The sequence below is a fragment of the Pygocentrus nattereri genome, chromosome 9 (genome assembly GCF_015220715.1).
Source record: "Pygocentrus nattereri isolate fPygNat1 chromosome 9, fPygNat1.pri, whole genome shotgun sequence".
Classification (NCBI taxonomy): Eukaryota; Metazoa; Chordata; class Actinopteri; order Characiformes; family Serrasalmidae; genus Pygocentrus; species Pygocentrus nattereri.
The window spans coordinates 29,915,543-29,942,614 of record NC_051219.1 but is presented as its reverse complement, the minus strand read 5'-3'; the positions used below and the strand labels follow the sequence as shown (position 1 = coordinate 29,942,614).

Sequence of the window (27,072 nt, the reverse complement as noted above, 5' to 3'; positions counted from 1 at the left end):
TTGCTAACAAACACTAGAAGTCAATATAAACCCAAATCATTTCAGTTAATACACAAAACATCTCTTAGCTCACTCAATCCATTTCACTGAGGTTATGGAGACTTGTAGATATATCACTTACTGTAAACCATAAAAATGAACAAAACTTGTATAGCCAAGTAGCCAAAGTCGTGCAGACATGTGGACAATACAGATTTAATGCTAGAAAAAAACAGCACCCACCAGCATGGGTGGTCAAACCAGCAATGTGTTGTGTTTTGGATGCTGGTCGGCATTAATGGAAGTTTTTATTCTGATCACTACCAAAACCAGCATGCTGTGCTTTGGTTGCTGCTCATGCTTGTCAAAGCTAGGCGCTAAACCAGCTACAGACCAGCACACTCTGCAGCACAAACCAGCTTAGCATGGAATTCACAATTCACAATAAGTAACGGTTAATCATAATTTAAAAAAAAAACAATTAACTTTGGAACTGAAATCTAGCATCCACATGTCTCTACTGTCTGTAGTGTTGGCTAGAAACATTAGCCTCATAGCTGCAGTGCTAAACTAAAGCAGCAAAATGTAGACATTTGACTTACTACTAGACTTGGTTAAGTGGAAAATTGTGTGAATTGGTTTTTTCAAGTCATTACTTTCACACTGTCACTATGAGGCTAAGGTAGCTAACAAGCATAATAAAGCTACTCCTATTAGCATTTGTGCAAAAAATATCATATCCTTGCCTAAGCAGTCTCAATTAAAGGTGTGTATGTGGTGTCTGAGACTGTGTAATATGTACTTTTGCTCATATCTATACATATCAGCAAAGGTACTGACAAAAATGAGAGTTTGAAATGGCTACTGCTGCTGTTGTTAGCAATGGGATATTTTTGCTATGTGATGTACACAATGGAGCTATTAGTTGGAAACTTCTACTCACTGCAGTGCTCTCTAAGGCGTAATTAGGAACACACTTTTGGACAGAGAATGTTTATGAGTGAGTAAGAGGAATCTGAGGGATCAGTCAGGCTAAGAACTCCAGTGACTCTGTAACGACAATGGCCAAATCCCTGCTGCCTGGACTTCCTCCTTAGCTCTGTACGCCAGTTATTGTGACACAAGGACAAAGGCCTTTGTGCGCAGTGGACACATCAATGCACCACAGGCTTGATTTTCTCTTGATCCTTTTCTAATAGCTCACTCAGTTATGTAGAACATGAAGCATTATCATCTGTTGGCGTTGACCTGGTCACCACATGACTGTTCTTGTGCAATTTGCTGTCTGCTATTTACATAATCAACCACACGCCCACAGAAAAAAGATGCCTACGTATACAAAGACATACTTCTATAAATAAGAATCGCAAGCAGCCCCACCTCCATCATGTTCCTAACGCCCACCCCCCGCCACACACACACTAGCTGAGCTAATTACCCTGCAACGATTGCCTGCCTATTGTCCAACTCTTTACAACTCAATTTAGATTACACACAGTGCCCTCATTATGCATTCAGGCCGTTTAACTGCCCACCTCACTCCAAATACTCTTAAAGACCCAAACATAGTCATCGTTTACGTCAGCCAGTAATTTACCCCCAGTGTCTCCACCACTCAGTGTAGACAATAGTGCAACAAATCAGGGCATGCGCAAAGGCCAAAGGTGGTGACAGTTGGGTAGCAATTTTCCATAATACACCTGTTAGGATGTAAATAAAGTCATTGAATGGTTTAATGTGAGATTATTCATTATAGAGAAACCTACTGGCTCAGATGTATTTACAGTGGTGATCAGACAACCATCACACTCAAATATACAGTACTGTGTAAAAGTTTTAGACATCTAAGCAAATTTTTAAACAATTTATCTCAGCAGTGAGTTTATCACAATATACATTAGAATAAAGTCATATTCATAATTCAAATAAACATGAAAACAATACCCCCCGCGACCCTGATGGAGAAGCGGCTTAGAAAATGGATGGATGGATGGATGGATGGATGGATGGATGGATGGATGGATGGATGAAAACAATAAAAAATAACAAGAATTTCTGGGGTCCATATTTTTCCTTGACACCTTCACAGCCACCACAGAGACTTGTTAATATCATCAATTACATCATGAGCACAATTTAATGAAGCACTGATTGGTCAAACCAGGAGTTGGTTTTTAACTACATATAATACTGGGCTTACACACACACACACACACACACACACACACACACACACACACACGTATATATATATATATATATATATATATATATATATATATATATATATATATGTGTGTGTGTGTGTGTGTGTGTGTGTGTGTGTATATTCATTATTAATTAATATTCTATACATTTTTTCTATTCAAATAATACCACTTTTCTCAGCAAATAAACACATACTACATAAATAAATAGACTTTGAAAATGTGTCTTGGGTGCCTAAGACTTTCGCACAGTACTGTAGCTATTATATTTACTGTCTAAAACAACAATGTCTCAGGCATTAGGCAGCATATTCATAATTTCAAACAATGACTTTCTGTAAGAGAGCTTTTTGAGGCATTTAACTTCAACAAGCAACAAACACCTTTGAATACCTGTCTACATCACAGCAATCTTTCATTATTGAGAAATTTTGAAAAATCAATGGAATTGCTCTTTAAGTAACATCCTGATAAATTTTCTTTAGTGTGAATCGGTGGGGCTAAATTCTCATAGGCTGGATAGGCAGATGTATGTAAATGACATCCCAAAAAGATACATATTTTAAATTGTACAATACTTAGAAACTACATTAAACTCTTTTATTAAAAAAAAGAAAAGGTTTTCCATAATATGTGCCTTTAACTTCTTTTTAGACATTTTTACTTGTATTATGTCATTCTATGTAGAGAGTCTTTTTTTGGTTTTGGACATAATGTATACAATATTGCTTGTTTCAGGAAATAATGCTTATAATATGACAACAATCCCAAAATTAGCATTTTAGTTTAGGCCCCATGTGTCAAACACAAGGCCTGCCACACAATTCTATCTGGCCTGCAAAAATATTTACATTTTCTGTTAATATTAGCGCATTTCACAGGGCATTGCACTACAGTCCCCAGCATGCACTGCAATTCCATCCATTTGTTTTTGTTTTGTTTATATTAAATTACTAAGAGCTAAAGGAAGGCCTCTTGTCAAGCCTTTTTAACACCTACACCTGCTACCTCATAAATGTGTAGCAGTCAGTCAGCTAGTCTCCTAACTCTGTGTGAATGTTCAGCCACCGACCGGCAATTCTGACAGGATGTCACAGGATGCCAGCTGTTTGACTGAAAGCTGTAACCTGTGTGAATCAGCACAAATCTAAAATAATACTATTCAGATGGAAAGAGCAGCCGAATGTGTGTTGATAGAAACAACCCAGTGTCCAGTACTGCATCTGGTCAAGGAAAGGGTTTGGTTAAGCTTGGCTGTTTAGACATGACCGCAAGCCCTTCTTTGAAAATAGCTGCCACCTGCAGGGGTATCAGCCTTCACTGATGCACTGCAAAACACCTCAGTATCCTCCAAATACAAATGTTTTGGTTTTAAAGAGGAATTTGATTGATTATTTTTTTGTGTGCATGTGTCAGTTATTGAGATATAAAGAAAGCTCATTCAGGGTGGTTTGATTGGAATGCTCCATTTTAAAGAAACTTTCTGACTTTAGTTCCTTTACAGTGGCAGTTATAGGAACCAGTAGTTGCGTGGGACTATAGCTGTTTTATTTGATGTCCAAAAAGACAAGTGAACCTTCTGAGCGAGTTTAAAATGTTGATATTGGTTTGGAATGTTGATAATGGTGGTTGGGATAGTGTAGTGGTTAACACTTCTTCCTTCTACACTGTAGACTGGGGTTTAATCCCCACCTGGGCAAACACCCTACACTATACCAATAAGAGTCCTTGGGCAAGACTCCTAACACTGCCTTGGCCTACCTATGTAAAAATAATCAAATTGTAAGTCGCTCTGGATAAGAGCGTCAGCCAAATGCTATAAATGTAAATGCATCCATCCATCCACATCAGTCATATAACCAAATACACTAGCTGCGTTTCATCTGCAGTTCAACCAATATAAACACTTAACATTAGCTCCGCAGCTCAGAAATTAAGCCCAAGTCTTAATGACCTTGGAGCAAAGACAGGATGCCAGGTGTCTGATTCAAGCAAATAGGTAGGTTTAAAAAAGTGAACTCCTAGAGATGTTTAAATTTGGAATATTTCTAGTGTCCATGTAGTATTTTAAGGTCTACTACAAGTGTCTGTATTTTGTTGTTGAAGTTTTTGCATATTTTGAATAAACAATAGCCTCTTTGAGTAAAAGCTCAACATTAATTAAAAATGAAATAAAACATTTTTTTCTCTGGCCCCCAGATTTGATGAGATTTTTTAATATAGCCCTTTTACTGGTTGAGTTTGGCATCCCTGTTTTAGACCAACATGATCCCAAAAAGAAAAGATACCACAGGCCTTACACACCTGAAGTTTTTTTCAAGCAATATGCTTGGCAGATCCAGGTTTTGTTCAGCAAATGACACTTCAATGTATGATTCATTAACAAACCATTTTTGTTAATGAGATATGCAACCGTGAGGAAACCTGTAAAAAAAAGTGTGAAGAACTTCCACATAATGCCAAAGCTCTGTATTAGTTAAAGGTTTCTGCTAGACCTCAACAGTTAATAGAAGATTCACTGAGGAATCTTTATTTTTAGAAGGTGTGCTGATATATGCTGGATGTAATACTGGAGTCATTATTTCTCTGAGAAACAATACTTTTACACAAGTATGGGCCAACTCGCCTCAGCCAATGGCCATCCAAAGAGGTCCTGACACAGTGGGTAACGGCTGTGGGTGGACACAATGCAGGAACGACGTTAAGCTGGAGAAAGGATGGTCATGGAGGGGAATTAGGTGACCTCTGGGGTCAGGCATGACACTGAGGTAAAAGCTCTACTGACAAAACCCTCTATATCCGCTCAAAGCACCAGGAGAACATGTTATTGTGCGTTCATGGAGGCCAAGGGTTCAGCTGTGGCCTAGAGGAGGAGAATAGAGGAGGAATCCAGGGGTCACTCTTTTAGCCACACATTCCAATGCGTATTCACAACAGCCATTCAGTGAGTGCTCACCAAAAGAGCCTCGGTTTCCCTCTGCTGAAGGGCCTTCTGAGCCATAAACTCCGAAACAGGAATGCAATCAGCCGCTTCATCTCATCACGCACACGCACACCCACCCTAAGGTAATTAGATGTTTTTTTGGAGGAGTGAAGGTTATGAAAGCACAAAAGGGGCACATTGTTTTGGACCATCAGCCTTTATAGTAATAGTGTCTGAAAAATATTTAGAAGAATTTTTTTTGTACAATAAAAGCATTGATGTGGCAGCCAAAGTATGCTATTTGAGGAATTCTGTGTGAAATGCATATTGGGCGTCAGAAACCAAGAACAGCACCAATGGCAACTGAATACACAAAGGAGCAAGTGAAGACTCCCATAGGAAGGGTAAATTGAGGACAGGCCAGACAGAACAGATGATAGCACACATTTATTTTAAGATTTTGTTTTCTGCATGATCCATTTTCAAAAAGTATTAAAGACACTGATGAATACAGCCAAAAAAGGCACTTACAAAAAGTCGTTGATCAATAAAATGGTCCATTTTTAAGATAAAAAAATACAACAAAAAAATCCTTCATTTTGTACATCTTCCTGAAAAAAAACAAACAAGAACACAAAATAAATAAATAACTTAGAATGACGTAATAGAAACCAAAGTTATATACAAATGTTCACTGACTTCACAAGAGTGCAGAGCTTATATGGGGAACAGTAACAGAGTTGTTAGTTTGACAGTGTGGAAGATGGGCAGACACGTTTAGACACATATTAGTTGCTTTGGCTTTTGATTTTTTGTGGTTTTTGCACATTAGTTTTTTTTTTATCTGTATTTTGGCCTTAGACTGCTTGTGTGTCTGGATGACCATAAGCCTTGGTAATTAGTATAACTTGCATAAAAATTAGAAAACAACTGCTTCAGAATGAAGGGTTATATAACTACACTCTCAAAAATAAGGGCCCCAGAAAGGGTTCTACACCACTGAACTGTGGTTCCCAACTTTCTCCTCATGTCCCTGCCTAATGGTCCAAATTTTTTTTCTTCATCCCTGTGTGTTAGGAGTTGGGCTGGAGCAAAAATGTAGGCCAGGTTGGGAATCACTGCCATAGAAGAACCAATTTTGTAAATGAGATGTGACATGAACTTTTTTAAAGTTAAAACCTCTACAACAGAATTTGTATAAAACATTTACTCGTCTGTCAAGGCTCTTCATGCTTTCTTTTTCAAACTGTTCTTCAGGGGAACCAAAAATGGTTCTTCTACGGCACCAAAAGAGGGTTCAAAGAGCCCTGTGTGGCACATTCTTTAAAAGTGTACTATATAGAACTGGCCAGCTGAAGTGATCAATCAATTTCAAAACACAAACTGTCTCTATTTTTTTTAACAAAAGTAAAGGAAAATTAACTCGTTATTAATTGTTAGAGTGAATAACTGCAAAAAAAATGCTTGGTTTGGATGAACTGAAGGCATTTTTTATAGTAGCTACACTGAAGCACTCCTGGCGTTCCCAAAAGTAACAAGCAATTCCAAAGGAGGGCAAAAACTGTTCCTATGGAGCATCCATTTGTCCTGCATTTGGATCTGCTGAAAGGCTGCATTCTTTGGGATGTCCTGGTGTCCATTTTGGTCTCTCCAAGCTGTCAGAAGCTATCTGACTACAGCATTTGAATGCATGTTTATGTTGCAGTCTCAATCTTTAAATGGTATGTTCCTGGTGTTCAGCTTTGCAGTCTTTGGCTGCATGTTTAAGTGTACAATCCTGAGACATTCAAAGTTTGCTCTCTTCCTCCTCTAAAGGTCGGTTTAGGCCGGGGATGTACTTTAAAAGTCTTCGCCTGAAGCTTTTCTGTTTCGGCTTCCTCTGCAATGAGCTGAAAGCACCACATTGCTGCTTCTCTCCACTAGGCGCTGATGAAGACGATGATGAAGAACCTTTCAGGTAGCTGCGTGTGCTGGCACTGCGGGTCAGTGAGGTTTTGGCCGAGGCGAACAGCTCGCTGGCTGGCCGGAGAAGACGCTGGCGCCCCAACTGCGGCCTCTCCATACAAGCTTCACCAGGGTTACTGGACGTGTCATTGCTGCTGCCATTTTCAGCCTGGTAGAAGCAGGTCTGGTAGAGTGGATCATCGTCACCGGTGGCTGAGCTGAGGTGGCTGATGCTGCTGTTGGCACTGCCTGTGCCAGTGCAACGTAGGGCCCGCATTACCACAGGACTCGGAGCCCCCAGGCTGCCGTAAATACCGGCCGACTCCAAGGATTCATACACAGCCACATCACTCATTACAATACCTGGAAAAGCGGACAGAGAGACTGTCGATTAGGCAATGCCACATGTAGTCATGTTTCATGGAGCAACTCATTTTACCCATATTCTATAGTTTTTTACTTCAGAGACTTCAGAAAAATAAACAGCAGTTTCCAAAAACTTAACCTCTTTTTGTGACTATTCCATGTGTTTATTAATCTGTAAGTGAAGTCTGTAATAAGATGTTTCCTGACAGCCAAGAACAGCAGAACGATTCAATGTTTTCCACACTCTAATAGCTACACTAGAGGCTACCTGCAGTAACAACACTCCTCAGCACTTTGCAGTGAATGGGTGGAATTAATGGGAAGTCATAAAAGTGGTTGTGGTGACCCCATAAAAAAAATTCAAAATCAACTGTTTTGCAGCTTAATTTCCATATAATCAGGGGTGTCAAACTAATGTTTCAAGTCTCACACAAGGTGGTTTTTCCTGCTTTAATGCTGCATTTACATGTTGGCAAATAGGCAGTCGACTGCAAACCGGAGAGTCCATTGTTTTCAATGGCACTACAATTGAAAATTTTGCCTCCCCCGGCAAAATATTGCAGTGGTCAGTGGAACATTCTATTCAGAGTTCAAAGTTCCCAACTTTGGTCATCAACCATGGCAGTAGAATAAACCAGATGTTGACTCTTTTGGGAGTCGTGGATGCCAAAGACATTATAATACACATACCGCTATGGGGCAACAAACACTGTCTTTTTTTTTTAAACTCACTGACAAAACCTGCCAATTGACAAGTTAAATCAGGTGAGTTTGAGCATGAAAAATCATCAAATTGCACAGGAATTCGGTCTTCCAGGACTGGAATTCTCCACCTCTGCCATGCACAGATGGCTAGTGACAGCTATCTTTTAAAACGTTAACAATGCTTACATGCTACGTAAGGAAAATTTGGCTTTCCATTATGATGACCCTTTTAACCTTGCATATAAACAGTAAAAATGTGGTATGGCAGCATTTGAACTTTGGTTCAATACATGGTTGGTACATGATCAAAGAACTGGTTTGGATCCGTCTAACAGTGGCAGTAAACATACAGCTGCTAACCAGGTGCTACAAACCTAATCCATGTGTTGGCAAAATGGAGTGTACTATGAAGTCTGCTTTCACACTTTAACACACAAACACTGCTGCACTTTCTCTCAACAGACTCAATAAGACTTATAATAGGTTTATCTCTGTAGCTAAACCTATTGAGCCTCATATATAAACCACATAAAAAGATGATGTTTCATAATGACTCACACAGAGTGAGCTAAAAAAAATAGCCTTACCGTGAACTAGTCTCTGTTCCTGCACCATCAGGGACCGGTACTCATCCCACTTCTCATGCAGCGTTTGCTAGGAAAACAAAATGACAGTACATCACACAAAATGTCCATTTTGCGTCACAGCTAACAGCCTAAAACAGAACACGGGCTTTTTTAAATGAGAAAACAGAAGTGATGTTTAAGGACAGAATTCAATGCTAGCTGTGTACAATGTGCTACACAACACAATCTGTATTAAAAGCTCATTTGAATGTCAGCATTTACTTAGTCTTTGCCACAAATGCTCCGCCCATAGATGTATAGAGCGTCTGGTATCTATTGTTAAGCTGGCCACATCAGTTGCATTCTGATTCGTCACTTTCATGCACCAAGTTTAATCAGTCCAACGGGAAACAAACTTTTGCAAGCAGTTGCCTTTGTGCACCATGTGGAGACTTTTGGTGCAAGATGTAGTTGCTGAACTTAATAAACTTTGTGGATTTTATAGCATGACATTTTGTAGATGTTACTCAAGAGCTTTCCTTTGAAGAATTTTGAAACTAGTGATATATCCTCGCATGTCAATGCATACCACTTTGTTTCCTTTGCATGTGTTTTTAATGTGGCTCTATTTTAAAAGCTGTCTCCTCCTAAGCAAGGAGTTATGTGGATATCAATTTTAATGTAAAGAGATTTTATTCCAAGTAATTTTGGATCAAATTCTATTTGTCCATTCATATCACAATTACGAAGACTGTGTGTTTCTGTAAGTATGGGATGGTTCTGTAAACAGTAATGGATTAACTAATTAGGGCAGGCCTTCAGCTCTGAATTTAAATGTGAAAAATCTAATAATGATCATTTTTTGCTAGCATTCCTATGGCATTTTAGTTGTATGTTAGCACTAAGCTAACAACAAATCATTAATTGGCCATTCCAAATGCATACATTTAGAGCCATTCCATGATTTGTTTGAAGCTTGTAGGCAACGTTAACATATATTTTACCTCATAGCATTGGACATTTTTCAGACTGGACAACTTTCTGTTCAGTTTTAAAAGAGTAGTACTATAGTACTTGCAGATAAAAGTAGGGCCCAGTGATTGTTTAAAATAAAAATTACAGCATTTGTTTTTTATCTCACAGATATTATTATTGAATTATTATTTCAAACGTAAAGAAATGTACTACTAAAGCTGTAAATATGCATTAATGTCTGTCAGGAAGTCGCAATAATTTTTGTTTGTCACACACTGTGGTCTAGACGTGTTCTGAAGCAACAGCTCTGCTGAAAACAAGTCTAAAATTTATACTGCGCTGTGAACGTGTTATAAGCCACTTCTGCTTTAGTTGCTTCACCAGAAGGTCAGGCTGTTCTGCTGAGAGGAATGTGCGGCTGAGTGGTGGTTCTGCTCGAATGTGCTCATTCAGCTGTGGGTTGGTATGTTGGGGGGATTAGGAAGGCACAGGCACGGCAACAGGTGTGGCATGATGAGACGGGTGGGGCTGGCATAACCCACTAAAGCTTAAAGCTGGTGTGTGTTTTATGTTCAGACTTATTATACACAGAACATGTTTGAGAAACGTATAAAAGGCCCTGCAGCTCCATGCACAGGGTATCAGAGTTACTTCTGAAACTGCGGCTGTTTATGTTCGTGTTTGCGCAAGATGTTTACCTTCAAATACTGTAGGCGGGCCTCAAGTTCTGCTTTCCTTATAGTGTCGCTATATACAGTTTCTAATCTGGAAATGACAGAGTAGCATGATCAGTCAACTGTGACACACCATTTCCTGAGTTTCAGTACAATTTTGGATCGGTTAATTCACTCAACTTACACATAAAGTTGCATCAGAACCCCTCCCATCCCCCAGACCTCCACTTATGACACTTGTGTGGGCTTATGCACCAAAAAAAGCATAATTAATTTCACTTATTTTCTTCAATCAGGCCATTTTTGTTACTGTGACTTTGATACATGTATATGAGTCCTGGTCAATTTGGCTGCCTTGTATTGTGCCTCACTCAAAAGGTCCAGGCTGAAACACTAATTTCAGCATTACTGGGTGAGGACAAACTGTACAGTGGGATATATTTAATAAACCAATTTTTGTGGTATCACAAAAACAAGGATTTTAAAACAGGCTGTTATTGCAAATTAGTTTCCATATATGGACAGTATGGATGGGGGTAGGCATTTGATGATGTTTATATATTAGAAAAGCGCTTTTATTTAATAATAATAAAAAAGTTTTTTCATCAAATAGGCAGTGAAAAGGTTTTTATTTCAGACAGTTGCAAAAACAAAAAAAAACCTGCTGACTCAGAATGAAAACAGAAGCCAATGCGCAGGTGCTGTAACACAGAAGCCCATTGGCTTCAGCTGTTTTGTGTTCTTTTCCAAGTATAAAGAAATGAATATCTGTATAATGTCTTAATATAATGTTTCTGATACTGCAGAAATGAAAATGAATTCCATCAAAGTTCAGTCGCCAAGATGTAAACAATGTATGAAATGCTCTGTTCAAAAGAAACTTAGGCCCAATCCCATTTCACCCCTTGCCCCTAGCACTTAGCCCTGCCCCTCCGTTTTGCGTGTTCATGAGTAGGGGCTCGGAGATTTTTCAGAGGCGCACTACAAACGAAGGGTTATGAGAAAATTCCTGGAATTCCGTGCAAATCATCGGAAAGATGGCTGCACAAGCGACCAAAGATACACATTAATGTAAATATTTACTCTATTAAAAAGCCGCTGTATTTTAAGATAACCATTGTTATAGCGTTTTTTGGTTATTTCCTTCATAACACGCATAAAAATTGCTAGTAATATGTTGATGTCTCGGCTGCTACCTGGCTACCTACTATTTTCCGTTCTACCTTAAATGGTGCAGCAGTGTTCTGGTACCTGAGGTTGCCTCACAATTTAAGGTGGAACGGAAAATCGATCGTGAAGCTGGAGATTCAAAAGCTAAGTTCAGCTTCATATCACCAAAGAATTCTTGGTGGCGATAGATAAATAAATAAATAAATAAATAACTACCCCCCTCTTTGATTCACCTGTCACGTGACACACAAGTGAAAACAAGGGGTAGGGGTAAAAATAAGAAATGGGACTGGGCCTTAGAGTCAGAATTGCTCACAGTGGTTGTGAGAAGAACCAATGTCCAAAGCACTTAATACTTCTAAAAGATCTCTCACAGAAAGCTGTTATGAAAATGGTTATGAATATGCTGCTTGTAAAAAATAATAATTTTGGATTTTGCACTGTAGATATCATGATCCTTTGTTCCCATCACCATCGCTGTAAAGAAAATGAATTTGTACGTTTCTCTACAGTGAACCATTTTACATCAAACCGCTCTCACTAACTGAATTTTTGAAAAATGGGTGGAAGAGAAATCTCATAGCCTTGTGTAAACCTCTCCTTTAACATTAGACCCCAGACAACAAACGTGTCTGGCTCAGAGCTTAGCGATTTACAAGGCCCAGCTCCCCCACATGTCTCCAATTTCAAGACCAGTTCGCAACTTCGGTGACACGGATATGAAGGGGGAAACTTTGTTTTATTAGGCTGATAACTTTCTCATTTACAGCACTGCCTTTGTGCCCTGAACACTGAGGCAAATTGTGCTTAAGGCCGTGAAGAGAGGAAAGCCATGCGCTGCTCCCCGTTCATGTGGTTCACATAACGGCCCCCTCCTTGAGTTTATAAATGGAGGTTCATTTGCGCAGGCCTTTTATCTTTTATTAGCTGAGAGAGTGAGTGTGGTTCCAATCAAGCTTTAACCGAACTAATTCTTTATGCTAATGAAAAAAGAAAGACCAAAGCGCTTAAGTAATTTGGAGTGAATCAGCAGAGGAAGCAGATTCGTATCTTGATTTTGAAACACGTAACTGCACGCTGGACGCTAAGAGGACGCACCAACCCGAGAATGTGATTGAGGGTGTGCTCACCTAATGGTGTTGCCTGATGACCTGACAAGCTGGACGATGTCCTTGTGGCGAAATCCTTCAACGGAAATTTCGTTCACACAGGCGATGGTGTCTCCTGTGAATGAATGAGTAAGAAATATAGTGTTAAAGTGGATCTCTGGAGAAATCAACTGTAAAGAGTGTTTTTTCTTTCAAATGCACAATTCTAGAGAAATCTCCTGCAGCGGTGGTGATACAAAGCAGACATCTGATGTGTTTGATGCCTCCAAAAGCTTCATCTCAGAAAGTTATTACGTTAAAATGGGTCATGAATATACTGCCTGACACCTGAGACATTTGATGATAGTTTTGAGAGTTTTGGATTTTAGCCTAAAGCATATTTTGTAATGCACTGATGGCACAGTGAGGCATGCAGGACATTATAATTAATAATAACAACATCACAAGAGAAGTTATTTTATTGGATTTACAAGATGTGTAGGTTCACTTATCATTTTCGATAGCAATTAAAACCTATTTTATTGCAGTACACCTGGTTCCCATCACCACCACTGTAAAGAAGTCGGAGATGATAAGTTTTTCTACAATGCAACATTTCACATCGCTTAAGGTGGAAAACATTGGGGATTAAGATGAACTGAGTAATTCGAATTAGAAAAAGGCATAACAATAATTGGCTTAAATGAACAATAAACCATGCATAAACAAAGTTTTCAAAACATACATATGTACAAGCAAAATGCACATTTACTACATGCAGAGTAAGAGAGATACTGTAAAATATACGTTATGTATAATCATGCAAAATGCCAAGTAATCACTGCAAAAACATGATAAATTACTCCGATTTTTACAATAAAGGTGGCTCAGAAAGCACTTTTTAAACTTTTAAGTGTGTGGCCATGATTTTTCAAATTTTCTGTATAATTAAATCTTTAAGATAAAGTAATAAAGACATTGAGTGTTTTGCGAAATGTGAAAATGTGAAATCCTACGTTATGGAGAAAATTTAATTGCACTGTTCACAGTGATGGTGATTGAGAGATCCCTAGAGTTTTGTGTCTTTAAAAGACATTGAGAGGGCACATTTAGACAAAATAGTCCTTATAGAAAAGTTGTTTTCTTCCCGTTCACTGCTATTTTATTAATATCAATATTAAATATAAAAACGGTGAGCTGGTAAATTTCTCTGCAATGAACCACTTCACGCTCTGAATGACTTCACATCTGAAGGACGGAGTTATGCAGGGATTTTGAGAAATCAGTGGAACTCCCCTTTAATGCTGATCCTTCTTGTGTGGGCTCATGGCACGTAGCACCTGGCACAAGAAGGTTTTCGAACTTCCCTGGCCAAACTCAACGTTCTTTTGTAGCGCAGTCTATGATGAGGCTGTTTTACAGCCATTTTGAGTCTGGCTTGGTTCAAGCTTTTCCACAAAAACAGTTAGAAGCTCTGGAGTGCATTTAGTTCTGAATGTCATTTTTCCCTTTTCAAAGCTGTGGACCGTTCTAGCACATTTGATGAGGTCATGAGTCTCAGAGAAGAAGGCCAATGAGGACAATGGAGAAAAGCATGCAGAGAATGTAGGAAGCGAAACTAACAGACACTGACACACAGCTGATCGGAGATCAGTTGGCTTTGGGTCTCATAATAGTTTTGGGTGGGGCCAACTCCTCAGATATTGGAAAAAAAGCACAACCTGTACTTGGAACAATATGTTTGTCTTCTTAAATGATATGACAGACATGCAGTCTGATATTAGATTGCCTTCCTGTACACTGTAATATGGGAAAAAGTGTTAATATAATGAACTCACAAGACCAAAAGGGCTCAAAAATATGTTTATGGAAAAACAAAGATGAGCTGTCTGATACCGGTCGATGTTCAATGTAAATCGCTGTTGACTTATTATGTAAGAAACTACATGAGCTGGAGGTTAGGGAACCGGCCTTGTGGCCGATCCCCAAAGCCAACAGTACGCGACTGAGGTGTCCTTGAGCAAAACACCTAACCCTTAACGCTGTGGATAGGGCTGCCCACCGCTCCGGGCAAGTGTGCTCACTGCCCCCTAATGTGTGTGCTCACTAGTGTGTATGTGGTGTGTCACTTCACGGATGGGTTAAATGTGAAGGTAAAATTTCCCTTTTGTGGGACTAATAAGAGTCTCTTAAAAACAAAAAAATAAATTAATTTAAAAAAAAAAATCACTGAATTAAGCTAAGGACATCAAATTTGGACATCTAAGGACATCAATATGAAAATACAGTGAGTAAAAGCGGGAATTAGGCCTTAATTAGGTTTTAACGGTCACTGGAGGTAGCTGTGGAATAAGCCTCTTTGTGTAAATGTCTTCTTGATAAATATCCATGACAAATACAGAAACCACATTTGTTCAAGGCAACCAGAGGAAGCAGCACAATGTTCAGTGCAAATCTTCAAGAGATTAAAATAGGGTTGCTGTGTGTGAACGTGCAGGAACTGAGTTCACGCCTGAAAGCCTTCCGGTGTTACAGTGCGAAAGAGAAAAGTCCGGAAGTCTGTGAGCTCTGAGCTGATACTACTAGAGCACTGCAGGGTTTATTGACAGAAAAACAGGTAGACACAGGTGATGTTTGCATTTCCCTAAACAGTAGGATAACACTCATCTCTCTCCGTGTTGACGCAGAGAAGTGACAGAAGGCCTTCAGGTCACAAAACAAGACAGGGTGGGGCAGACACACACGCCAGCAGATTCACCTCACAACACTGCCTTTTATCATTGGTGCTTTCCCAGAAGGATTAGGGCCAACACTGACATCAAATGTGGCATCCCCTTGTATAAGAATCAGCATAAAAAGCTGAAACGGAGGAAACTGGTCTTGGCCCTTAATCTGATGATCTCTATAAACTCAGGGCATTAACAGAGACAGTAATAAGCTAAATATGTATGTAACACTATGTAACATTAGGAATCGTCACTACTGGAACACATACTTTGTGCACTTAAGTAAACTTTGTGTTTTAATGAAAAATATGATTCTATGTGTGTACAAATATTCAAAGCTGTCATTTGCTAGTCATGTACTGGCAAGCATTTTTGAGTTCTGCTAAAAAATTAGCTTAAATTGTCACTACTGAAAAGTCTCTACTGAAACATAAGTAGGTAGTATTATGATTGTTTTCATTTATTTGAATAAAATAAAGATAAAGCATGAAAGCATGACTTTGAACCAGTTCGGTAGAAGGACTACACTCAAGTGAGAAGTGACTAGGCACTTATTCATAAAACCGATCAGTTCAGGTCCTAAAAGCTGATTGGCTATATGATAAGACGACACGGAGTTACTGTACTAAAAAGGTTTTGATATGATTGGAATAAAAAGAATAAATTAAAACATTAGTATATTTTTTGTAACATACTGAAAAACTTTACCAGGGTGCGGGAAAGTATGCATTTCAGGGTTATTCTCACCACTTGGGCTGCTGCTCAGTGGGTCTTTATTCTAGCCTGTGTGACAAATGCCAGTTTAGAGAGTGACCACCTAACCAAACACAGTGTTAATACACTTTACACACACTTACCAACTTTAAGGCCGGCGAGCTTGGCTGGACTGTCCTCGTGGACTTTGCAGACGAAGGTGCACATCTCCACAGAGTTCTCATCCTGGTGGTGCAGCCCATATGTCTACAAGAAACAAACAGCTAAGTAAGTAAACAAAGTGAAAAAATGAGACTGGCTCGCGTGCAGAGGGTGTTGACCATGTGTAGAAGAGTGAATGTACACAGGGATCAGGTACCTAAACAATGAGTCATAACAGACTGGGTCCATTCTGCAGTTATAATGACAAAACTGTCTCTCACTATTCCAGTATGACCAATGACATTTGAAAAAGATTTGCAACGAGTTGAATGGTTGGCTGCATCAACTATTCACCCTTCAGGGAAACAGACTTTGTGTGACAATTTCAACTGTCTGCAGTTACGGAGTGACCTCAGGCTACTGGTCACACAGAAAACATCCTCATTTAACAAGTCAAACTGAAACTTCTCTGTTAGAGAGATTTCCTGCTGTTGTGGCATGAAGTAGAACAGGTCATCCTACAGTAGCCTGTCAGATTTTGACAAAATCCTTTAGTGCCAAGTAGCTAGTTTGGCTTGCGCTAATCAATGCTAAGCAGTTTGTTTTTGTAGGACAAAAAAAAAAAAAAAAAACAACACTTGGCCTGAGGCTGGCTTTGGCCAAAAGGGACCAGAACCCCTGAGCAGAATCTCAAAAACGACTGTTGAAGAGATAGTTGTGTGGGAAAAAAAGGTTACACAAAGTGCAGACGAAATTCATGCTTCTCCTTAGCTGTCTCTATTAGCTATGCTGTGTACACTTGTGTATTTTTACAGATCAAAGTTCGTCAAAATTTGTCGGGAACCACAGAAGTTAGTCTGTTTAACATTACTTAATGATATCTATGTGGCTTGAGATAAATGTGATGATTCAGGCACGCAGGGCATACGATGCTAGTGAGATAGTTAGTATAGCTACATTAGCTTTGTGGCTCAAGCATAAAGAAGCAACAGGCCTTGGATAGTTTGCTAAAGGGAACATTTTGTGAATTGAACTTTTTGCTAAATTCTTGCTTTACATTTGAGGTGCCAAAACGCTGCCACTTATCCCAGCAGGTTCACATTACAAACCCTGCACATGCAGGAAGCATGTCGGTTGCTCTGACCTGCAAAGATAAAGCTATTCATACAGGAAGAGGAGCTCCATCAGATCACTTCGAAAACTTCAATATGCAAAACAGCAGCAATACTTCCTACTGCAGCGCTGAAAGGAGCTATGTAGGACACCATTCAGCACCACTCAGACACAGCAGTCCTCTCCATGCTCATTTGCTTACTGGTACATTTGGTATCAGTGATACTTTGCTTGAGCGAAAGCAGATTCAAATGAGTACTGCATCTTGATAGGCTCTGATATACTACCAACTAACAGGCCTAATGATACTAGAGAAAGGCATTACAGATAGTACCCTGTATCCATTGTTTTTGGACACACTACAAAGTGTTTTGGAGACAGAGACAGAGAAATGGAGAACACAAAAACGAAGATGAGTCATAAAAGACCCCATCGACTTAATGACTGTTATTTGGGGTTGTCACAGTGCTAGCTGTGAGTGCACACTACTCATCACTTCCTGCATTAAACCCAAGATATGTGTTTGAGGTTAACACATGGCAACTGAGCATGTCTTGAAACTTGCACCCAGTCAGAAAGAGGTAAACCTGACTAACCTCTGATGTTCTTCATCCTCTTTTTCAATCTGACAAACATAAGCATGTCACCAGGGGGAAATTTAAGCATCTTTGATAAAAGTCATGCAACTGAAATACCTAACAATCATCCCATAATGAGAGTTCTCATAACTAATGTTACGCCCCCAAAAACCTGGAGATCGTATAGATTCAAGATGTTCAAAACGTAGGGATTATTTATGGAATACAGCATGAAATTCCACACAGGCTTTCAAGCACTTCCAAATGTTTGGAATCCTCCACATCCCTCGCTTCCCATGCTCTCCCACCCTTTCCTAAGGCCTGGACGGGTCTCAGAGGTGCTGTTGCACTATGAGATGCGAAACACAAACACCACATATGCACCAAATGCAGAATGTTAGAATCATTTATCAGGCAATTTGTGAATATATAATCGCTGTTGTCGGACGAAAACCTCATATCTCCAAAATGATAACTTTACAGGAGAAGGAAACTTTTTTCCAAGTCATTTTGTTTCCTTTATAAATTTCATGTTTAATGGACCACACAATGTAAACCACAAAGTGTGTGTCTGTCCACACACACGTCTGAGTCTCTCTCTATTTCTCTTCATCACAGTTTGTCCTGATGTCACATCTTGGATCAGAAAGCTGTATCGGAAAGGAGGAGTCTGCTGTCCTACAATGGTCTGGGCCATCCAACACTAAATATAAACCAGCTATCTGGCATGATAATACATTAGGACCAGACCAATATGAGCAATATTTGTGTGTTCCTTCAACAACAGGCAGAAGATGTTCTGATATTTATTCACATTTTTAGCATAAAAAATATTTCAAATATGTTCACATACAAAAGTGTTGCTAAAAGTGCTTGGCTTATGTATTTTATGAAGCAGATTGCAGGTCAAAATGCCTGCTTTATTCATGTCTTTTCAGCTGAAACTGCACTGTTTAAATGTTGCTGTCGGTCAGTCATTTATGTCATTTATAAGTTTGTTCAACATCTACATATTCTTACCGCAACACTGACCAAATAAACCTACTTTTGATGGAAACATAAGTTATCGTCACGCTTATAACTAGTGTATTACTGAATTAGACTTTTAAACCAATTATATCGCTGCTGTCAGAACAAAACTTCCATCTCTATTTCTGTTGTTTTTTTAGTTTTTAACATTATTTGAAAGTGCCTGTTCTTTACATTGTGTGTAAATTTCATGATGAATGGACCAAAAGAAACAGCCCAAAATCACTGAAAAATTCGGGCAACACTGACTTACATTAGAAGTAAAGAAGGTTTTTTCCTTCTCCTGTAAAGGTTTTGTTCCAGTAGCAGCAATAAATTCATGCTAAGTTGAAACAATATACAGGCCCTAAAATATACAATCCACTGTTGTTGACGTCCACTTCAAAAAACTTTTTTTTGACAGTCCAAAGCGCCTATAGCTGCAGAAACACCCACACATTAATGTATTAATAGAAATAAGAAGGTGCCGACTGTAAGCTCAGCAGTCTGTATAAAAGTATTTGGTTTCCTTTCACATCTGAGTTTTGTGTTCACAAAACAAAACACAAAGACGTCCTCTAAAAGAGTGCTGAAGGACTGGATGATATTAAAAAATAGCTGACACGTCTAATATTTTGATGTAATTTGAATTGCAACAATCTCCTACAAATTAGGACCCTGTTTTTTTTTTTTTTTTTAACCAGAAAAACTAGCATATCCACTTCTCTCTGCTTCGGAATGCTGAATGTGGTGCGCCAGACTGCCAGTTGGTTGCGGTTGTATTTCATGTACACAGCATGTGTTGTTTTGTTGCTTCTGATTGGTGTTAGTCGTCTACAGACAGATCACAAGCTCCATTTTAAGACAAATTTCTCCAATTAAAATTTACTGAGACAATGTTGTTGATCATGGAGGCTATAATAATCTTTTTTTCCACTCTTTCAAAGTATGTTATCTATAAATCTGATCTGAGACACCTTCACATCAACGTTCAGACCCTGATGGTGGCATTACCACAAGTACTGTGATATTGGAGTACTATTCATGCACAAACTAAAGCACAGGCCCCCACAAAGCAAGCACTGTACGCTAGTGCAGGGAGATTTCACCAAGGGCAGGAGGTTAACAATATCCGCCAGCAGGAAAACATGTGGAACCAGAGCTAAAATAGGGAGTTCTTCTATTTCCTAAAACCGCAGAGGACCCTCAAAACACATACCAACGCTCAGGCTCCAAATAGTGGAGAGATTCCTATTAAAAAGCACCATTATACTGATACTGAATATATTTTTATCTCTTTCATCTCTGAGTGTTTTTTTATCTACCAAACTAATAAAACACTCATGTGTTCCACTGTCCAGCTCCTCATCCAGTCTGTGTGATTCAAAAAGCTCTGAAATCCTATTAAAGAAAGCCAAATATCACCCGATTAAGTGAGTTTTTGCTTTTAAAATTTAATAACCTCACCCGAACACTCAATCCTGTACCCCTTCTCTATATGCTAAATTAATTTTACCCTGACAACAGCACAGCGATTTCAGAGCTCAGCCCATTTTCATCAGCTGTCTGAATAAATCTGCTTAAACAAGCTCCAAAAGAGAATCCTCTTACCTGAATCTCAAAGCCAAACGTTTCATCCTCTTTCTTCTCCAGGACCACCACCTTCCTGTATAAAAAAGTGAAAAGAGAGCACATTTGACAGATTAGATTTATAGTAATACACAATATATTGATATATCAGGGCCTTATCAAGATTATGGCTCAGTCCCAAATACAATATGTAAAGCAAAGTGACTCTCTTACTGGTATAATGCAAATATTCCAACAATAATGATGAATGAACACCGAATATTAAAGCCATGTGACTTGCTTGATGCTAAGACACCTACAGGTTTAGAGCTAATTCTAGGATAAAAGCCACTGATCTTTGATTTCCAATTCAAAATAGAAATTATGTCACAATCTCTGTGTTAACATACAAATCAACTCAATCAGAAACCACTTCAATGAAACACACAGAAACAGGGCACAGTGGAAAAAAATTCTGTTGTAATAACAGAACAATCCTGGGTGTGCCATTAAGAAAGAGCAGCTCACTTCATCAAAACATACTTCCAGTTCCTAACAGCTTCAAAGGCTCCTGTGAGGAAGTCAAGAGCGCAGGGAATTGGGTAATGGTTAAGTTCAGTTTGGTTTTGACTTATGGGTGACATCTGATGTTGGTTAACTGTCATGAGAACCAAGTAATATGAAGATCTATAAAGAAGCATCACACTTGTTCTCACACACTCAGAACTTCTGAGCAAATTATTATTGCTGAAGGAAAACTATAAGACAAAGATTAATGTTATGTAGATTTCATTCAATGTTTTGGTCCATTAATCACAAAATAATCACCCGATATAAAAAGTAACTGGAATTCTCAAATGATGTAATCAAATTTATGAAGGGAAAACACAGAGTTACAAAAAATTTAAGTCTGTCTACCTAAAACTTACAGGGAGATTCTGCTATGGCTAGAAAACAGTCAGGAGATTCGTATGATGGTTATATGACGCAAAATTATGCGACCTTAGTAACGTATTTAATTCAGGGAAAAAACTCATGACACATCCAGACCCTCATGAACCGCTTTACCACTCATACTGAAAGAAGAGGAACAGTAGAAAGAAACTCTAGTCTTACCTTTCTGGCTCTGGCGGCTGTGTGAGCGGCTTCCACTTCTGTAACCCACCATTCTGAGGGAGAGAGAGGGGGGGGCAAGAGAACAGGGAGGGATAGAGAAAAAGAAAGAAAGAAAGAAAGAAAGAAAGAAAGAAAGAAAGAAAGAAAGAAAGAAAGAAAGAAAGAAAGAAAGAAAGAAAGAAAGAAAGAAAGAAAGAAAGAAAGAAAGAAAGAAAGAAAGAAAGAGGTGAAAAAAAAACAAACAAACAAAAGGACAGAGAAGAGAAAGAGAAGAAATATTAGATCATGCCTCTCTTACTAAATGGGACAGGACTCTTATTTTGTTTTGTTATAGGTGTCGTTGGTGGTGGTTTAAGAACAGCAGATATAATGTCTTGTTCTACCACCATAACAAAACACTCCAGTATGTTTGGTCTTATCTGCATATGTGCGTGTGTTTTGGTAGCGAACCTGATGCGACTTTGATGACACAGCAGATAAAACCTGAAATGCATGCCTGTCCACTTTCGTCATCATTTGCCTCAATGTCACAGGACACTTCTGTCATGTTCCTGGTGAAATGTGATGAATCGCTGCACAGCATTTCAGGCTTCTTGTCAAAAGTTCTGTTAGGTCAGGTTTGCTGGAATCGCTAGACCTGACCAATCCATCAATCTAATGTACGCTTGGGTTTGCAGCGTGGACAAACACAAGTCTGGTGCTGCTGGTGTTTCCTCACAATAAGTTCATTGATGTAAAAGCCACATCTATGTGAGACCCCACCCAGTCCCCATTGGGTAAAGGAGCTGGAAGTACAGCCCACATTATGTCTGTTTTGACTGAAGTCAATTCACCCCTGTTCTACCTCAATGGCCCAGAGCCTTGTTCCAGTGAAAGTGCACTTTGTACCAGAAGCCCTTCAGGCCTAGTAAAACGTTGCCTTTCTTTATTTTCCTACACTTTCAGAATCGTCCTGGGGCTCTTCAATGACTTCATTTATTTCCAAGAACCCTCCGGGCTCCCTTGGGGGTGGTTGTATCAGAGGCCGAATTAGTTAGCTGCACAATACCCTGTTGTGGCCTGGAGGCTGGATTGGGTGTAGGAGGAGGGATACAGTGGGCTCCTCATTTGGTGCAGCCACCAGCAACTGGTCACTCAGTTACTTCTGCATTGTGCTTCTGTCATTTAATAAAATATGTTTAAATGTCACTGCATACTGAAGTAACACTAAAGTGCCCACGTTATCACAATTAACATCACAGCTGCGTGTGCAAGCCAAAAGTAGGCACCATATTTCTCAGGATAATATCAGGTGTGTGATGTTTTTCGAGATAATATGCAACATCAAGTGTTCTATCACTTTGCCTGGCAAAGATAAAGGTAAAGCAAAGAAGCCCCAAACATCTATGTTTTATTTCTATATTGGCAACTTTTTCCACCAATAAAACTTAAGGTAAAGTTTGTTGTTGTTTAGTAACCAGAGGTAAGCAGAATGATAGACAGACCATGACACATGCTGGTATCAGTTACAGTACAGTACAAAAGTCAGTTACCACCCTTTCATTTGTTTAATTTACAGTGGAAATGGACATTTAGTTATTCTTCATTTTGCTCACTTTTCGACAACTATACAGCCTTTCAGACTCATAGTGTTGAGTTGTCTCATGGTGGAAGGATGGACAGAAACACCTGTGGATTTTTTCAGTTCTGCAGCAGCCTGATTTTCTCCCCTCTCTCTCTCAAAGATGCAAGCTTTGGGTGTTGTTTTTCTGACAAGGACCGTTTTGGTGGTCTACCAGGTCTCTTGCAAGGTTGGTGGAAGCCCCCTTTTCACATAATTTCCTTTGATTTTTCCCTCTTTATGCAAGTGGATTAGCGCATATCTAATCTCCTCAGAATGATTTCCTGAAAAACGAATAGCTTGGCTGTTTTGACTGGAAATTAAATAAAGCCAGTCTCTATGTATATATAACACGCCTAGAGTGCTTAAATTGTGTGAATGCAACTAACTGCTGTATTATTAATTACCTGTAACTGCAATAATACAATGAGGGCCACAGGCTTTTTTCTGTTCTACACCAACCCTGTCCATCCTTTTTATCTGAGGGACTTAGGCATTTCCATTAGTCATACATGTCCAAGATCACTGAACGCAATGAGGCGTTCTAAATTTGAACTCTCTGAGGAAGTCACACTCGACTTATCAGAAAGAAAAAAGGAACATACTGGTGTCTTTAAGCCTGAGATACTGATCCCATCACCGAACCAGCCATGGTCACAAATGGTCACCATAATGACGACCCCAAGCCTTGTGGTGACGCAAGAAAACAAATCCATGGTAATGCACAGAACACACAGTACAGCCGCTGTACTTCACCAGCCTCATGAAAAAAGTCTCAAACAGCAGCACAGTGGGTGTATTGTAACACATAGGGCTACAATTCACAGACAGCGGCACGGACTGCGTATAGTGCGTCAGATGAGCTTGGGGTCACAGCTTTTGGTCAAGAGCAGAGCGTGTGGGTGGTCCAGACACTATAACACCACCAACAACCATGAACGCCCTTCAAGATGTGTGGACCCAAGAGAACACTATGAATAACCAAGCATGCGTGCTGCAACAGGGCTTGGAAATTACACCAACTTTTCCCAGAGAATAGAGGCTAGGCTGTCAGATTAAATGCTCTGCATGTTGTGAAACTCAGGCCTCCATCATGCTCCGAACATGAATACAGTTCAAATACATACAAGCAAATACTCAATACTGTAATGCGGTATGTTGTTCAGGTCCATGTAGACTTAAATAGACCCATGTGGTGAAACATGTACAAACAGAAATAAAATGCAAAATCTCCCATTTCTGGCCTATATGCACTTGTATATATGTATAATTGCTTGAGATACAGCGGCCCCATTAAGTATTTGGACACAGAACTATTGGTAATGTTTATCATGTATAATGTACATACAGTACAGCATGTCGTCTATATATTTGAGATACAGAAACCTCAAAAGTATTTGGACACTGAACTACTGGTAAACGTCAATGAATACTCCTATTTCTACCCTATGTGTACTTATGTACATATAGTACTGCATATACTGTCTATATACTTACTTGAGATCAATGACGCCAAGTATTTGGACACCTAACTACTGGTAAAGGTTAATGAATACTCCTATTTCTACCCTATGTGTACTACTAACTCCAGAGAAAAGCATAGTTAGCACAACATCAATCTGATATCTGATATTTTACTAGTCTGTTTGAAAGGCCACTTGGTTTGACACAGTGAATTTAACACCTGGCACAAATGTTCAAAAACTTCTTGGAGACTCTGTGTGCGCGCGGGGCTGGCTTTATACAGCAGCTAAGTGTGTAATTTGTATAAATATTTGCATCATTTCTGTTTTCTTCTCAACCTTCTTCTAAGTGGGCGGCAAGCCCGGATCTGCTAACGTATGCAAACAGTAAACCAGGTGTGAACAGGTGTGAACAGGTGCGAATGCCTCGCGGATGCAGGTGAGAAATGGTTTACATGCCACGTGCCAACTGCAAATGTGGCCAAAAGCGCGTGCAGCTGACTCCCGGGTTAATAACTGCGCGGTGTCTGCTGCGCGCGCGTCTCCCATCAAAGCCACATCATCAACGCACGCGCCGCTGTTTCTAATCAAATCAATTTTTTTTTCGGCGCGAAATGAATCCCAGAGCCAGCTGCTCTGCTCCGTCTACTGTGCCGAGCACGGGAAAGTTCACAGCGCGCTTACTCGCATATCTGACCTTTGTTTATAAAACGTTTTAATAATGTTTATCAATTAACTTTCATTTTGAAATGTTTCCCCACCTAAAAACAGCGACTTTAGAAAGGTAAAAGGTAACGCTGCAGCATTTCTCTCTCAGAAACAGACACATGAACTGATATGACTCGAAATAACGAAGCTGCTCATTCGAATTTTCCCGTTCCACCTTAAATGGCGCAAGACGCTGGGGAATAAGAAGCGTCTCCAGCCTGGCCTCTCAGTAAGAGTAAATAACGAGCCTCTGTTGTTTACCTTCTTGAAATTTCTTGGCAGAGTTCCTCCGGAGTACGCGAGCGTCTTGTAGTTGTAAATGTCCGAGGAGCCCGAGGGATCCATGGTCTTGCAGCTGTCTGACTTGGAGGAGGAGAAGTAGATGTCTCCACTGCCCGGACAAGACCCCCCTGACCCCCCGTCCGGCTCGTTTGAGTTGAGTTTCTTGATTCGTCTGAAAGTCATATTCTTCATGATCTGATGTCCAGAGAGAAAACCGCGAGTGATGAACACGCTCGCTCTCTCTCTCTCTCTCTCTCTCTCTCTCTCTCTCTCTCACCACCGTTCGCTCGGCTTTCTTCACGAAACCACTTCAGCAACTGCTCACGCTCACACTTCAGCCTCAACTTCAGGATGAGGGCCATGTGGAGGGGGACGGGGCCCTGGCGGGCGGGGCTTGTCGTGTGAGGGATCTGATTGGATGCTTCGTGGCGCGTCACTGTTATTGTTTTCTTTTGTTTCGTTAAATTACCCGCATTTCTTAGTTAGAAACATGCAGGGAGCCCGAAGTCAAACGGATTTTAGAAAATAAAACAATACATAACACTGAAGTTTTATCTGGCTCCTTTTCAGAGTCAGAGTCTGATGTCTGGATTCATTCGAAACCGAATGGGTTTTGAGACGCCTGACCTTTCTGAGAAGCCGTGCGCTGTTAGAAATAAAGGTTCCGTGCAGGTACATTGCTCTTCCATCAATGTGCAAACTGTGGAAATGTTCCCTCAAAGGTGTCACGGTGGTTTTAAGGTACAGTTGTGAACCTTAAATAAGTGTTTCCAGGTGAAAAGTACGCATTTGTACCTGTTCATAACCGAATGTTTTAAAACAGAGCAGTAAAATATACAGAGGGTCGAGAGGGGGGGGGGTGTGGAGTCAAAACAACTTAGAAAACATCATTTCAGTAGATTATGGTACAATTATGTTTCCTCACTGAAGGTACTGAGATGTACCCTTGAGGGTCCCACCCCAGTGACATCTTTAACTACTACTTGAGTTATTATTTCAAACTTGTAGTGCAGCGTGGCTTTAAGCAGCTCTACCTCCGTTTACCAGCCTGTACAGGGAATGAAGGAGTCAAATCAAGCATGCGAGGACTATTTTCTCAAACGAATTGCGCCATCTCGTGGGCATGAGGTGTGTGACACGTTTCTGTTTGAATCAAAGTGGAATTTCACCCCATTTCCAAAATTCAGTGGTTTGGTGTGAAATTGTTCACTGCAGAGAAACTTGCATATAGAAACCAGGGCTTGCGATGTCTTTAACACACATAAAGGCCTTTTTACTATCCTAAACAATGAATGAACCTACATTCATCTTCTGAGTATTTATATGTAATGTTGATAAAGGTATAACAGTGGTGATTGTGATAGTCATTTTGTTTCTTTTATAAATTTCATGTTTAATGGACCACACCATGTAAACAACAAAGTGTGTGTCTCTCCACACACACGTCTGAGTCTCTC

The 27,072-nt window shown here is 39.7% G+C and overlaps 1 protein-coding gene across 1 annotated transcript; it reads right to left on the bottom strand.

The window, feature by feature from the left end:
• Window positions 1-5,541: 5,541 nt before the first annotated feature.
• Window positions 5,542-25,942, bottom strand: tamalin (trafficking regulator and scaffold protein tamalin). The gene is made up of 8 exons (XM_017707008.2): window positions 25,595-25,942; window positions 21,563-21,615; window positions 20,489-20,543; window positions 16,181-16,283; window positions 12,640-12,733; window positions 10,364-10,430; window positions 8,712-8,778; window positions 5,542-7,416 (listed from the first exon to the last, which is right to left on the bottom strand). Exons 1-8 carry the CDS (start codon window positions 25,805-25,807, stop codon window positions 6,896-6,898), a joined length of 1,173 nt encoding a protein of 390 aa, XP_017562497.1. The 5' UTR covers window positions 25,808-25,942; the 3' UTR covers window positions 5,542-6,895.
• Window positions 25,943-27,072: the final 1,130 nt, after the last annotated feature.